This window comes from Sinohyriopsis cumingii, chromosome 6, assembly GCF_028554795.1.
Source record: "Sinohyriopsis cumingii isolate HCF-2022 chromosome 6, ASM2855479v2, whole genome shotgun sequence".
In the NCBI taxonomy this organism is placed as follows: domain Eukaryota; kingdom Metazoa; phylum Mollusca; class Bivalvia; order Unionida; family Unionidae; genus Sinohyriopsis; species Sinohyriopsis cumingii.
The window spans coordinates 78,233,587-78,249,682 of NC_142966.1; the positions used below are offsets into that span (position 1 = coordinate 78,233,587).

The window sequence follows — 16,096 nt, forward strand, 5'->3', positions numbered from 1 at the left end:
AAAGGATGTATACTTATACATGGCTATTAAAAAGTATTTTGCATATCACAAGCCCAATGCTGCCATTACATGCAAAAAGTCGTACATGCCAAATCATCTGAATAATACTCAGTCATGAAAGATATTGGTCCTAAACATTGTTGGGTTCCCTTAACACCAGATGATATCAGTGTTGCATCACATTATGAGCCAACCAATTTCTCCCTCAGACTGAGAAACCTGGCCATTTTGCACATGTACGAATTAATCTGATGTTAATTGGCAGAATCTGTGAGTGAACTGATTTCAATTCAGAGTTGTAGAACAAGATTTGATAACATCACCATTGTAAATATAAGAAGTTAACACCATGCTATGTCGGATTGCCTACAGCCCATATTCCAGCGCCCCAGCTGATCAATATTCATGAGAGAGAGAGAGAGATACTCAACATGAAGTAAGTGTTGAATATTGGCTCCTCAGTCATGATACAAGAATGGGAAAGCAGGGAAATGGAGCCAAACATCTTGAAAACAATGTAGATATGCCATGGATTTCATGTTTGTATGTTGACATTCCATGTTTAATGAAGCTGAATCCTGATTGATGTAGTCTTCAATATTTAAATTCCACCTGATGTGTGGCTTTAATCAACACTGATGAAGTATTACATTTATTGCTAAAATGACTATTTTTAATTTTGGTCCTTGATGCTAGAAAAATGGAAAAGCAACCAGTGATACAAATGTAAGAAAAGAAGAAGAAGAAAAATAAATACTAACAGAAACAGTCTGACATTTGTCTCAGCCTGATTCTAATTAAAGGAAACTATTTATTTACAAATAAGAGTTTGATTTTAATGCGGGAATTTGACTTTACTTTCTGTACTGAAATTCACAGATCAATGTCTTTTCAAAACACATAACAACCGAACATTTCTATCCTCATTCCGGGATTAGAAGCTGCTGTCCATGTAAACGGGTAAACACGGAAAAACCGTCCCTCAACAGGTTGCACAAGGTCTGTTTTGTAAATATTGTTGCCCCCATTTCCTTTCTAAATAAAAAGTAAAAGTATGCGAAATTAGTTGTTATACAATTCAGTTAAATTCCTAATTAAACAATACATCCATAAGAACAGAATGTTTACAACTACAGAATTAAAGAAAGACAGAAGACAGTTGTGGGTTTCAGAATATTACACACAATGCTATATAAATTATATTGTGGGTTTTGTAACCTTATGCCTGATGATATATGAATTACATTGTGGGCTTCATAAGCTTATGCTCTATGATATATACATTACACTGTGGGCTTTTATAACATTTCATATAATAATATAGTATAATCAAACACTAGTATTTGTTTTGCAATTACATTTACATCTTCAAGGGTGGATCAAACATTTCCATCAAGACCTACTGGGTTGTCATGATTAATATTATGGTAAATTATAATTGTCCTAACTGTCAGATATCATGCATCTGATGAATCTTTTATTATGGACAGGATAATAGACAAGGTGTTTCTGATGACTTTGAGATAATGGACAGGATAATAGACAAGGTGTTTCTGATGACTTTGAGATAATGGACAGGATAATAGACAAGGTGTTTCTGATGACTTTGAGATAATGGACAGGATAATAGTCAAGGTGTTTTTGATGACTGTTATAATGGACAGGACAAAAGACAAGGTATGTCTGATGACTGATATAATGGACGGGACAAAAGACAAGGTATGTCTATGATGTTGATATAATTGACAGGATAATAGACAAAGTGTGTCTGATGAGTGATATAATGGACAGGATAATAGTATCAAGATGTTTCTGTTGACTAATATAATGGTCAGTATGCTAGACAAGGTGTGTTGGATGACTGATATAATGGACAGGATAATGTACAAGGTGTTTCATATTACTCTGTTATAATGGACAGGATAATAAACAAGGTGTTTCTGACGACACTGATATAATGGACAGGATAATAGACAAAGTGTGTCTGATAACTCTTATTATGGACTGGATAATAGATAAGGTGTTTCTAATGATGCTGATATAATGGACAGGATAGTAAATAATGTTTCCTTGACTGATATAATGGATAGGATTATAGACAAGCTGTGTCTGATGATGCTGATGTAATGGACAGGATAATAGGCAATGTATATCTGATGAATGATGTAATGGACTGGATAATAGGCAGTATATATCTGATAAATGATATAATGGACTGGATAATAGGCAATATATATCTGATAAATGATATAATGGACTGGATAATAGGCAACATGTGTTTGATGATATTAATATAATGGACGGGATAATAGGCAAAAGTCTTAATGCTGAGCGCCAAGCGAGGCGGCTGCTAGTACCATTTTTATAAGTCTTTGATATGACTCTGCAGGGGTTCGAACCCGCGATCTCCTGCATCCAAGGCGGACGCTCTAACCACTTAGGCCAAAGAAGCGGTCAATTACATTTGTATTATGTCTAGTTTGTACAACACGAAAATGGTGCGCGTATGATCTCCAACATTTCTACCAAATCTATTTATTGCTATTTCTTCCAAGCGGATAACCACAGCTACATGGTATTCACACTAATATAAGAACGATAGATCAGTAAATCTTACATCATGAAAGAGTAAATAAACAAACCCTCTCTGGGAGAAATGGGGTAGCTATAAAATGAACGAATAATAAATAAATGAAAATAATATCAAGCACGATATGACTTTAGAAACATTGTTACGAGAATGGAACACGACGCAGAGAGAGAGAGAGAGTATGACCAATGCAAGCTGAAATTCTTACCCACATATCCCCGCGTAGATCACTGACAGTGTCAAAATGATTTCCGTCCAGACTGTACGTTATAAAGTAGGATTCCGTATAGTAACTAGTATTTACTTTCTGCATAATCACAGAGTGCAACATCGTTTTATTCTCTGTAATAAATTAAAGATATCCTTTATCTGAAATGACATGCATTAAATGACAGGTGATGTATAACGAATTAATTGTCGGCAGGGATTTAACTTGATGAGCACGGAGATTTCCGGACATGCGGATGTTTACAGATTCAGCATCATCGGGCATTTGTAACAACTACGATAATATTTGCAATGTCTAGATTTTATACCGGATTGTAAATTTTCATACATGCTACTCTGTTTAAACACAGGGACTTGCATCGTTGCTTACAATTGACCTGTCTTACATGTACTATATAATAACTAGTTATTGTTTAGTACATGTATGACAGGTCAATTGAAGGCCACGATACAGACCTCTGTGGCTTTAAACACATGGTCAATTTGAATTGAAATATTAAAAGAATGGCATATTGCAAGTTTAAAAATGAGAACAAGTATATAAATTATTGTGACGCCTTTGCCCGTAGAAAACTGAACAATCATAATTAAGTTAAACGGGGAAGAGATTTCGTCAGTTTCTCTGTACATTTGAATACATATTTTCATTATTTATTATGCTCAGATGAAAACTCAACTCAGTTAATATGTCCTGAGAACATCACGTGTCCCGTGCATGGCTTTACAAGTTGGCAGAGGCTTTTCGCGCGGCCGCCGTGCACCTTAACTAGGAAAAACTATTTTCACGACCTCCGTGTACCAAATCTGAAGAGAAAAAAATTTATTCGCGGGGCCGCCATATGTAACTTTCATATAATTTGCATAAAACTATTCGTACGTCATCCGAGTACCACCTGATCTGTGACGTATACTCATTTCTACATCCGATTACCTTTAATCTAAATTTGTAAGTCATTGTCGTTAAAGCTTATCCAATGTTATACGCAAGTGTCCGGTGGAAATTTCGAATAAATACTGAGCGTAGCTCGTAGGTGAAAAACTCCACTATTGCCACCTAATCGATTACCTTTATCCGTTATTCGCACTAGAAAAACATTCTTTTTATGCTATGCTCAAATATGTTTGCTATCTTTAAACTAATAAGAGTTTGGGAGTAACACATACTAGAATTGTTATAATCCAAACTCTAAGACAAAAACCGTCCGAAATGCGAATGAAAATATAATTTCCGGTGTTTTTTTCAACAGTAGTGCGAATAGTGTTAGCAACCGGCAGACATACGAATAGTCGTTACAACATTTAGTACACGGAAGTGGTCAGATGATCAGCAGCACAGCGCCTCGACAACCACACTAGGTCAAGAGACTGATGATGATGATGATGATGACACGATGGCCATATGAAATAGACACTATGGAACAATTTCCTTCTTTATGGTGTTTTATAGTTTATCAATCGGCCGCCAATCTTGTGATGTTACTGACTGGTAAATGTCATGTTTTATAGTTGCGTTTAGATCATTCGGATTATTTTGGACTAGTACCTAATGCATTGAATGATCGCCGTGCTACGATGATGGCCCAAACGGGTTTTGGCGTAGTGGTTGTAACAACTACGATAATATTTGGGGTAAAATGCTGACATATACCGCCCTGAACAACCCCCCCCCCCTCCAGCCGCCCCGTGTAGTACGCTACTGGCCATGTGGATAGTCTTTTCTATTTTGGGCACACGGATCCCATGCAAGTAGTCTTTCCAAAGGTTGGTACACGGCGGCCATGCGGACTGTAGTCTCGTGACACAAGTACCAACAACTGGGAAACGTATCGGGAAGTCGATGCAGATCTCAAGATTATACCGATACGTGACCCTCAGTATTTGCTATACTGCCCTATAAGTTGCAATTGGTATGTAACACTAAACTGTCATTCGATAAAATACCAATGGCCAACTATTCAGTTTCATTTGCCATTAAGAATACAGACGGAACACTATGTCTCGCTCTTTTCCGGAGAAAGCAAATTTTTCTAGTAAATAATATTTCTCCTACACTTACAGTAACATTAGCCTAAAGTCTGCTAATTCCCGAATCCAGCCCAACTATGGGAGGAAATTCGTCTTTTCTATTTATATCATATAGACGAAGGGCAGTAACTCGTTCACATTACTTCCCCTTGCCACCACTACGTTTCAGCAGATTCTAAACTGAGCGAACTGCCAAGGAGGAGACTCGCATAGAAGGGTGGATGAGAGGGTCAGTATTTTCGGAGAAACATAATTTGCGTGAAAAATTTGCTTTCTCCTTTAAGTACATTCCCCGATCACGTTAAAATTAAAGGTAATGGGTAATAGGAGGGTGGAATGCTGAGCATCCTACCTATACCTTCGTCATTATTCTAGGGAAGAAAGATTGGATTTCCTATGTGAACGATAACCTACTCTGACACTTAACGCAACACAGCCATTGGTCACGAGAACCGGGTTTTAAATCGGGTTAAAAAGATGATTACTGAAATCTTCATATCGTCAAACTTCCCTGGCAAAGCTGAGAGATTGTGTTGGTTTAACGGGGTCTTGTAGTTGTCTCGGGCACATGACCCATCAGATTCAGGTTTTGTCTCTGCGGAGCTACATTCCTGAGATAAAAGATCGATATATATATATATATATATATATATATATATATATATATATATATATATATATATATATATATATATATATATTCTGCCATAGTGCATGAATTTGTCAGATATCATGGAATGGTATTTGGTGCCAGTTTCTTTCTGCCCGTAAAACCGGAGAAAAAGTCGGTTAGTTGAGGGATAGAGGCACTCAAAGGGACAATGTTTTTAATTCGAAACCAGTCCAAGTGGCATCACAACCGTATGCACTGGCGTTTATACATTCCGACACATCCGCTTGGGGCTTGTCCAGAAGACAGCGGCTGGAGGCAGGAGACTTGTGGGGGTAGAGAAAAATGGTTTCTTACAACCCCCGTAATGGTGCCTCCTAGACTGGTTCGGGTGTTGTCTGCTGTCATCAGGTTAAGATCTGAATAGCACTTTGGACGTAAAGAATTCTTTTTGCTTAGATCGCTTATAGCCCCTAGTTGTTGCAGGAACAGCTGGTTTTTAAAACAGATATGGGTGGAACGGCAAGTTGGAGGGGTAGATTTGAGCTGAATGCCTCCAAAACGTCTTTAATATTGCCCATAAACAGCAATGGCGAGCCAAATGGAGTCATCACTGAAGCCAGAACCTGATGCGACTATAGCGACTTGTGGCGCAAACACGCGAAACGACATACAAAGTCATGATTGGCAGAGTCTGTCAATATTTTCGCTACTGAATGGTGAGTTGCTCTGTTAATGATCAGAGTATTTCTACTCCCAGGCGTGTTGGTTGTCAAATTTTTACCCCAGTCCGAAAATAGCCACGGAGGTCAAATCCAACATCGTAGACAGGGCGAAAACGTAACGAAATCACTTTGATGTGGCGAGGAACACATTTTTATCCACTTTATAAAAAAGGTTGGGCTGACCTGTTAACGGGTTCAAAAGTTTTATGTAACGGATGGAGTTCAGTATTGCAAGCGATTTAATGTCTTGAACCAGCGCGATGAAAATGTCGCTGTTACTTGGCTCTCCGAAAAGAAAACCTTAGTATTCCCCGGGTCACAGATATGTCAAGATAGCCAGTCTATCGTTAATCCCATTGGTTTTCATTGGCTGGGGAAGCAGCCGGAAGGATGGAGTCTTCTTCAGGGTCGATGTCGACCGACACTATAATATTATGATCATTCCTGACTATAGTGGATGGAATGCATTAAAAAAAATCACACAAAAAAACAGCAACACTCTCGATACCTTAAAACTAAGCTCGGTCCTCTCCATGGTCGAATAGGAGTAAGGCTGTTACTCAGGAATATCTTCACACCCACTATTGTTCATCATCTGCTTCCATTCTGAGATAAAACATTGCCTGTGGCAACGATGATGAGATGTAATCGTCTATATATAAATCATGGCCAATGCCCTGCGGGTAAGCAGTGAATATTAAGACAAGCCGGCTCTGCCGAACTATTTTGATACGGACGGATAGTTCGCTAGAAGTATGGTCGGCACGGTTACCGGCCGTGTGGAAGTCGGTCTGGCTGTTGCCGGTAGCAGTCGTGCCCCGGGCATGGCTGGATCGACGGATCTATCACTAAAACCTACTGTCATATTATGTTTACGTAGCCTTACGCCAGGTGAGACGGAAGGATTCATCACTAAGATCCCCGTAATTGTAATTAAAAATTAAAAATCTATATTGATCATTTTGGCTGGGTCCCAGGATTTACGAGCTGGATCTTCTGTAAGCATGGCATTTGGAAATAAACTTTTAAACAATTTTATATAATACTGAATTAACAATTTTCTTCCCTCGTGTCAAAATTACTTTCTCTCTATAAATATATATTTTTTTAATAACTACTGACGAGCTGAACCCCTGTGAGCGCGGGGCCCAATTGGCCAATTCGGTCCAATCGACCTATGGTCGGCTCTCGGTGAATTCAGACCCACTAGTCGTCCATCAATATCAGAGCAGGTTTCAGAGGATGCTCTGTTGGACTACATAATTTTCTAATCCTTAGTGAACCAAGGTACAGAGGAGTTAAAGAAGAAAATCTTAATACCGCAGGTCTCATTCACACCTAACACGGTGTCAAATTGTTGTTTGTCAGTTAGAATTTCGACAAACAATTATTCACTGACAGACGGTGGTGGATTCGTCAATAGGGGTACCTGTGAATTATTGGGTTCTTGACCACAACTTTCTGGCGTGTTCTGGTTTACCCACTCTGCATACCCAATAGCTAAAATTGACAATGCCGGAGCGACCACAGTATCATGTGGTGTAAAACTGAAAATGACGGAGGATACAACTTTACAGCTTGTAGCTGAGGTTACAACCCTCGATATTAATTGTATTCTCTCACTGTCGTTTACCACGTGGTATTGCGGGCTCTTCCCAGTATTGGTTCGATCTCTGGGGCTGACCTAATTAGTCATTTGGCATACAGGGTGTGGAGTGGTGTGCAAAAGTCGACCATATTTTATATACCAAATACTGTAATGAATACATTAAATGGCATGTTTTATCATTTATAATTCTTACTGAAGTCAATTTGCAGATAAGAACCCTTCCCCATTCCAATCCAGCCATGAGCGTTGTTAAGTCGACCATTGGAAGCGGCATAGCCATTGTAAGTTTTATAAGCAGTCATCTGTGCCTCGGATATCACGTGTGGATCCTGTACACCAAGGGAGTTACCTGTACAATCTGAAAATAAAGATAAAATCTGATAAATATTTATTCTCTTCCTCGCCTTCTTCCTCTTCCACATATTCGGTTTCAGTTCTGACACTGTATTGTTTGTTATCATGAAAAATTGACGTTCCGTTTGAAGCCTGTGCCATTCGAGAAAAGAAAACATTCCCTTTAACTCCTATATTTGTGTAAATGCTAATTTATTAAATAAATAAAAAAGCTTCGTCGACTGTACGTCACGATAAATTGACTGATGATAAGTTACAGAAGTTAAAATTCATGATGGTTTAGATAAATAGTTACTTACTTAATTCACATTGTTTTCCACCGTATGGATGCACACAATCACATTGAAAGTCGTCATTGATATCGTGACACACTCCTTCGTGTTGGCACGTCATGTTTGTGCAAGAGTCACCTTCTGCAGCAAAGGTAGTAAAATATTTAATTTTGAGAAGAATACAGAAATAATGAAAGAGTCGTCATTTTTGGGTCAAAATATCAACAATATGTTTCCAGTCATGTTTCATGATTATGATAGTATTTCCATATTTTTGCATTTCATAAACACAAAGTATGACAAATTTTATGCAAAAGAGAATTAGGCGTAATGAGTTCAAGTATTCTCTCTTTTATTTAAAACGAGACGGATAAGAACTTGAAAAGAGGTATCCCCACACGTACGGAGTTTCTCCACATTGTTTCTCACGAGTTGTATCTTTTACAGTTATTTATCAGTTTGAAAAACAATTTTTTCAAACTAACCTAAGTTACAAAGACGCTGTGCAGCACATGTAGGTTCCCTAATACTACACACTTTTACCTTGTGTGTTGAGAATGCCGTATAAAGTTTATACAGGACATATATTTCAAAATTCGAAATTGTATTTAAGCGTAAGTGGCTTTGAAGTGTGTGTGTGTCTGTGTGTGTGTGTGTGTGTGTTATCCCTAATTACGAAATTGGGTTTGCATATAAGTGTTTAATACTATATATATATATATATATATATATATATATATATATATATATATATATATATATATATATATATATATATATATTAAAGCAGATTGAAAATCATACCATTTACAACTATTTTGAAGACAGAGTCTGCAAATTTTCCATGGATATCTGTTGCTCGGATTGTGAAGATGAATGTCGTGTCTGTATCGGGAATCAAACCTCGAACCTCGCCGGTTTTGGAATTTATATTTATACCCGGTGGGAAATCGCCGGCAACTTTTCTATAGTATATCCACCCTCCCTCTGGGTCCTATAGGTTTTTTACGTAAAGTTGAAAGAGACATGTGTATAGCATTAAGTCAAAAGATTATTTTAGGTTATAAAGTCATCGATTACAAAAAAAAAGAGTGGACAATGAATGAATGGCAAGACAAATATGAGGAACAAAAAATGAAAGATATTGAAACGAAAACTTTCGAATAGTAAATGTTTCCCTAAAAACTGAAAGGTATTGAAACGAAGAATTTCGAATAGTAAATGTTTCTCTAAAAACTGAAAGGTATTGAAACGAAACATTTCGAATAGTAAATGTTTCTCTAAAAACTGAAAGGTATTGAAACGAAGAATTTCGAATAGTAAATGTTTCTCTAAAAACTGAAAGGTATTGAAACGAAGAATTTCGAATAGTAAATGTTTCTCTAAAAACTGAATGGTATTGAAATGAAGAATTTCGAATAGTAAATGTTTCTCTAAAAACTGAATGGTATTGAAACGATGAATTTTGAATAGTAAATGTTTCTCTAAAAACTGAATTGTATTGAAACGATGAATTTCGTATAGTAAATGTTTCTCTAAAAACTGAATGGTATTGAAACGAAGAATTTCGAATAGTAAATGTTTCTCTAAAAACTGAAAGGTATTGAAACGAAGAATTTTGAACAGTAAATGTTTCTCTAAAAACTGAATGGTATTGAAACGATGAATTTTGTATAGTAAATGTTTCTCAAAAACGGAATGGTATTGAAACGATGAATTTTGAATAGTAAATGTTTCTTAAAAAAAACTGAAAGGTATTGAAACGAAGAATTTTGAATAGTAAATGTTTCTCTAAAAACTGAATGGTATTGAAACGAAGAATTTTGAATAGTAAATGTTTCTCAAAAAAACTGAAAGGTATTGAAACGACGATTTTGAATAGTAAATGTTTCTCAAAAAACTGAAAGGTATTGAAACGACGAAATTTGAATAGTAAATGTTTCTCAGAAAACTGAAAGGCATTGAAACGAAGAATTTTGAACTGTAAATGTTTGTCTGGACCACTAGTATAATATATTCCAGGTTTCACTGAGATATCTTGAACGGTTTTGGGAAATTTTTTATTATTATTTCAAAGTCTGAATAACGGATGGATGGAATACAAACAGATGAGATGTGAAAAATTTTGAAACGAAAACATTTTGAAACTAAAGGCGATTTCTTCCATATAATATATGTATCAAATTCCATAGCAATGTCTGAAACAGTTTTGGAGTTTGCTCAGGAAACGAAAGTGTAGATAATTAATTGAAAGATGAACAGAAATATGGTTAAAAACAGTAACAGTACTGAAACTGAAGAAGATGCACATCAGTACCACTAGGCAAATATGGATACCAAGTTTTACTCTCAAATCAATTTTTTTAATAAATAAATGTAATCTTCCTTTAAACGAGCAACCTCGACTGATGTTTTATGCTACATAATGATGAAATCTGTATAATTTGCGACACATTGAAAATAATTTAGCTTCCATCGTCACAATGAAAGCAAATTAAAGTACATGTATTGCTCCAAGTATGTTTATCGACCTTTCAAGGTCATATTCTTCCAGTCCAAGAATCCAAATGAAAGTGCACGAAATAAAAAACAAGAACAAGATGTTGCTGTTTTTCCATGAGAGTTGTCTTAAAAGCTGCATCTTCTGAAAGTGTTTTTAGTTACTCATACAGAGAGAATATCTATTTATATGTACCTTATTATTTTCGTTTCTTCATTTTCCACTTCATCCGTGTCGGTTTTTATTCAAATATTATTGTTCTCTTTTCAATATGACCAAATCTAGATTACTTTCTTATAGGAGTCAAAGCGCAAATTTATTGCTTCTGTCTTCTTATTAATTTCAAACAGGTAGCACTTGTGAAAACAATGTACTCACAGCTGATAATTGGAATATTCTTATTCCAATTAGAAATTACCTTGGCTTCCAACTGGACACTGATCTGTTGTCCTCCATGGAAAGTACCTAGGTATCCAAATGGAGAATGTTCCACCCACACGGGGGGAAGGCTGATGATAGTCTGGATAAAACCAATAAAAAATGCCATAAAATTAGTTAAGCATTTTGTTATTCAAGAACAAAAAACTCATAAAACCCAAAAATATACCACAAGTCGTTAGTACTTATTTGTGTTTGCTTTAAACTCAATTTACAGATCAACGAATTCGCAGAGAACGTTAATTTTGCAGACAACACCAAAAGGAGAAGAAATGAAAAGTTAAAACCAGACTATATATAATGAATTATTGTTTAGAAGAGATAACAATTAACGGAGGTTACGCTGCTATTGATCCTCGGTGCGGGCCAATGCTTTAAATTTGTTGGGGTTGTCAGCTTTATTGATCTTAAACATTTTTTTACTTTACTTCAAGACATAAAACGATTCATTGCAATGAAAATACAATTTGTGCTTTTATATTTGTCTGTTAAATTTTGTAATCATCTTTGAGATTATAATCTCGAATTCTCTGTTCTAAATTCGCAAAGGAATACTGAGAGAGGTATTCATACGGCAATCAGCTCTATTAGATCTTCTCCGTCAAAATACACACTTCCGCCAGTGCCAGGGAGAAACGAAATGTTGCCATACGCGCCTGACTGCAAGTAAAGAAAATAGCGTGTCCATTATCCCTTCCTAGAGCAAGCAACATCATACATATTTTACATGTGTTAGAATTTATGCTGCTAAAAACTTCATATGCTTAGCATGAAGCTAAAATTATATATGCCAACAAATTCATATGTTTAACCTTAAGCAAAAGTTTTGAAAACTGCTCACAATTGAGCTATTTGACGTTCTTTCGATTTTGCACATTTATATTTTTATTTCGAACATTCTGTCAAAAAGTGTTGGTGCTGGATGGTTTTATCGCAATGCAGCTTGGTCTAGCAGGACTCGACCTTTGAATCTAGACAATTTTACTTTGTTATAATAAGTCCTGGGTTATATCTAGACAACTTTACTTTGTTATAATAAGTCCTGGGTTATATCTAGACAACTTTACTTTGTTATAATAAGTTCTGGGTTATATCTAGACAATTTTACTTTGTTATTATAAGTCCTGGGTTATATCTAGACAACTTTACTTTGTTATAATAAGTCCTGGGTTATATCTAGACAACTTTACTTTGTTATAATAGGTCCTGGGTTATATCTAGACAACTTTACTTTGTTATTATAGGTCCTGGGTTATATCTAGACAACTTTACTTTGTTATAATAAGTCCTGGGTTATATCTAGACAACTTTACTTTGTTATAATAAGTCCTGGGTTATATCTAGACAACTTTACTTTGTTATAATAAGTCCTGGGTTATATCTAGACAACTTTACTTTGTTATAATAAGTCCTGGGTTATATCTAGACAACTTTACTTTGTTATAATAAGTCCTGGGTTATATCTAGACAACTTTACTTTGTTATAATAAGTCCTGGGTTATATCTAGACAACTTTACTTTGTTATAATAAGTCCTGGGTTATATCTAGACAACTTTACTTTGTTATAATAAGTCCTGGGTTATATCTAGACAACTTTACTTTGTTATAATAAGTCCTGGGTTATATCTAGACAACTTTACTTTGTTATAATAAGTCCTGGGTTATATCTAGACAACTTTACTTTGTTATAATAAGTCCTGGGTTATATCTAGACAACTTTACTTTGTTATAATAAGTCCTGGGTTATATCTAGACAACTTTACTTTGTTATAATAAGTCCTGGGTTATATCTAGACAATTTTACTTTGTTATAATAAGTCCTGGGTTATATCTAGACAACTTTACTTTGTTATAATAAGTCCTGGGTTATATCTAGACAACTTTACTTTGTTATAATAAGTCCTGGGTTATATCTAGACAATTTTACTTTGTTATAATAAGTCCTGGGTTATATCTAGACAACTTTACTTTGTTATAATAAGTCCTGGGTTATATCTAGACAACTTTACTTTGTTATAATAAGTCATGGGTTATATCTAGACAATTTTACTTTGTTATAATAAGTTCTGGATTATATCCTCGACGGCAGCATTACTTAACACCTCCTGCTGCTGGAGTTTCAATGCAAACTATCAACATATTTAATGAACTAACTCCCAGATTGGAATATATCTTTATTATGTCAAGCTGTTTGCCATCAAACGTTCTTTTCATATTCAAGTCAGAGAACAAAGAAAATGGTCTGTTTAGGCATATCTGAATCATTATTAGACCGTTCGTATATTTTGATCTGAACGCTTGTGTCGGAAAACACAGACTCGTTTTAAAATCAAAATCACTACCCCAAACACATATGCCTATCGTTATATTTATTAACCAAATTCTCCTTTCAGCTCAAAGAAGTAAAGTAATCATTTATTCAAATCTAGCTCTTTTCTAAACTCCACATCACTTATCTTTCCATCTATTCGTTTTCAAATCTAACCCTGATAGTTACAAATTTTTTGTTATGTGTTTGAGACTGCCATGTTTGTTTTTAACTTTAGTTACATTTGATAAAGATCAAGTTTTGTCTTCTATTATTATCTTCTGCTTCTGTTTGACTACTTACTTCCAGGCCAATATTTCCATTTACTTTATTCTAGGCCAATGTTTTCATTTACTTACTCCTAGGCCAATGTTTTCATTTACTTACTTCTAGGCCAATATTTCCATTTACTTACTTCCAGGCCAATACTTCCATTTACTTTTGCTTCGAAGGCCACATTCGGTTTATTGACAATGAGAGGAACGCTCGGTCTTAAACGGTAGAAAAAAAAGATACATAAAAATAACAGTTTATTAGCAACATCGGATATTGAGGCTGTAGAGAATATCAAAGGGAAATATCGGAACCATCATAAACAACAACATAATAAATTTGCTTTCCTGAAAACAACGCAAATACGTGCGAAAACAAAACTTGTGGATGTATTTACTTTTGCTGCTCCCCCCCCCCCCGCGGCCGTTTTTATAATCATTTATCATGTGACCCACACACACACACACGCAAGCATACATATATATATATATATATATATATATATATATATATATATATATATATATATATATATATATATATATATATATATATGTGTGTGTGTGTGTGTGTGTGTGTGTGTGTGTGTTCATATATATATGTGTGTGTGTGTGTTTGTCCTTTGGCAAACTGTTTTTAAATATATCTTGGATAATTGTTTACATAGTTGCATTTAGCCCTTGCTTTTTTATCTTGCTTACCAATAACCATCTAAATGCATTAAACATCATCAATAAGTCACAAAAAGTAACAAAGTGATGAATTGTTTCACTACAGCTAAATCCAATGTTTTTGTTGTTTTTGTTTTGTCAATGTTCGGATTTTATTTCTCGATTCTCGACATCCTTGATCCTAATTTTCACAGTGTTCTTACACAATTATCTATGTTTTGTATGGCAGCATTTCTTTATGAATGAACTAAACAGAAATATGTATAGTTTTCATTCATTGCTACCTTACATGTTGAATTCAATACGGTTTTTCTCGTGAGATATTGAGACCACATTAAATTTAGTAATAATACCATCGGTTTATATATCGGTAAAATTTCTTAAAGAGAACAACACTATGTTTTGGAAGAGAGAAGAGAGCTAGACGAAACATTAGCGATATAAATGGGACAACTGGAATTTACTTTACGACTTTAGACCGAAACACCTTTTCAAATTAACAATACACTTCCACACATTTGCAATTCAAAAAGATCTCTTTAATTAACAGAGTAATATAATTAATGAAACATATACTTACTCTTCCGATATACATAGTCCGGCGAATGACAGGAAATGTAATAAAATCAGCATCTTTTCCCTGTCCATTGTAAACGCTTCAAATAAAGACAAGGTGGAAAATCTGCGGGCCGCCTGATTTGAGTACATTAGGGGTCGTATCAAAAGATTGTTCTAGTTAGTAATGATAAGAGCTGCATTACACTACAGTGCAATGTGCCATCAAGAAAAAATAATTCATGCGTATATTAGGGCATGTTATGTACTCGTTGTGTTTGACTTAAGATAAATGAGTGTACGAGGGTAAACTATACATTAAATTACATAGCAAATAAATGGATCGTTTATATATATTGGTTCGATCTAAAATAGCCGACTCTATATCAGTTTGCATATCATTACGTAGCAAGGAAAATAAATAAATAAATAAATAAATAAATAAATAAATAAATAAACAGATAAAGACACAAAGCGACAGAGATTAATATTTCTGTGCGCTAAGACCAATGCTTTTATCTGAAGAAAATGGACGTATTATGTAGCTTGGACGAGTGGGGTGGGGGAGCCACATAATTCTACCGAAAGTGAAAATAAGTTTTTATTTATTTACTTTGTTTGTTTTGACTTACTTAGTATCTTGCATATGTACCATTTTCAAAATCAACTGCGATGATTCTCTCGAGGTGGTAAATCACATTTTGCAACAGGAAAAAAACAACAAATCTTTTTATCCTCTCCCCACCAACTCACACCCAAACCCAGGATTTTAAATTAATGTGCAAAAATGCATGCTAGTTTTTCGGGATGCGCTCCCGGGTTTTTAGAGCGTCTAACAAGTGTCGGCATGAGCTTTCTGTGTGGATTGGTCTCCCCCATCGATTTTAAAATTCCACTGTTTACATTGGAGTTGCACAGCATCGAATGCCCAGTTCAA

General features: G+C 35.3%; 1 protein-coding gene across 1 annotated transcript; it reads right to left on the bottom strand.

Annotated features, from left to right (window-relative positions):
• Positions 1 to 828: 828 nt before the first annotated feature.
• LOC149797274 (lactadherin-like) lies at positions 829 to 15,285 on the bottom strand. The gene is made up of 9 exons (XM_089960384.1): positions 15,185 to 15,285; positions 14,076 to 14,151; positions 11,925 to 12,011; positions 11,332 to 11,433; positions 9,218 to 9,407; positions 8,441 to 8,554; positions 7,981 to 8,145; positions 2,799 to 2,932; positions 829 to 1,035 (listed from the first exon to the last, which is right to left on the bottom strand). Exons 1-9 carry the CDS (start codon positions 15,250 to 15,252, stop codon positions 892 to 894), a joined length of 1,080 nt encoding a protein of 359 aa, XP_089816510.1. The 5' UTR covers positions 15,253 to 15,285; the 3' UTR covers positions 829 to 891.
• Between the last annotated feature and the right edge of the window lie 811 nt (positions 15,286 to 16,096).

What these genes read in the sequence shown, in the direction of transcription:
- LOC149797274 (XM_089960384.1), bottom strand. Translation starts at nt 15,252, where the DNA reads ATGGACAGGGAAAAGATGCTGATTTTATTACATTTCCTGTCATTCGCC. An exon ending in ATGGAAGTATTGGCCTGGAA is followed by an intron (nt 12,012 to 14,075) that starts GTAAGTAAATGG and finishes CTTTACTTGCAG; the next exon opens with TCAGGCGCGTATGGCAACAT. An exon ending in TGGAAAACAATGTGAATTAA is followed by an intron (nt 8,146 to 8,440) that starts GTAAGTAACTAT and finishes CTTTATTTTCAG; the next exon opens with ATTGTACAGGTAACTCCCTT.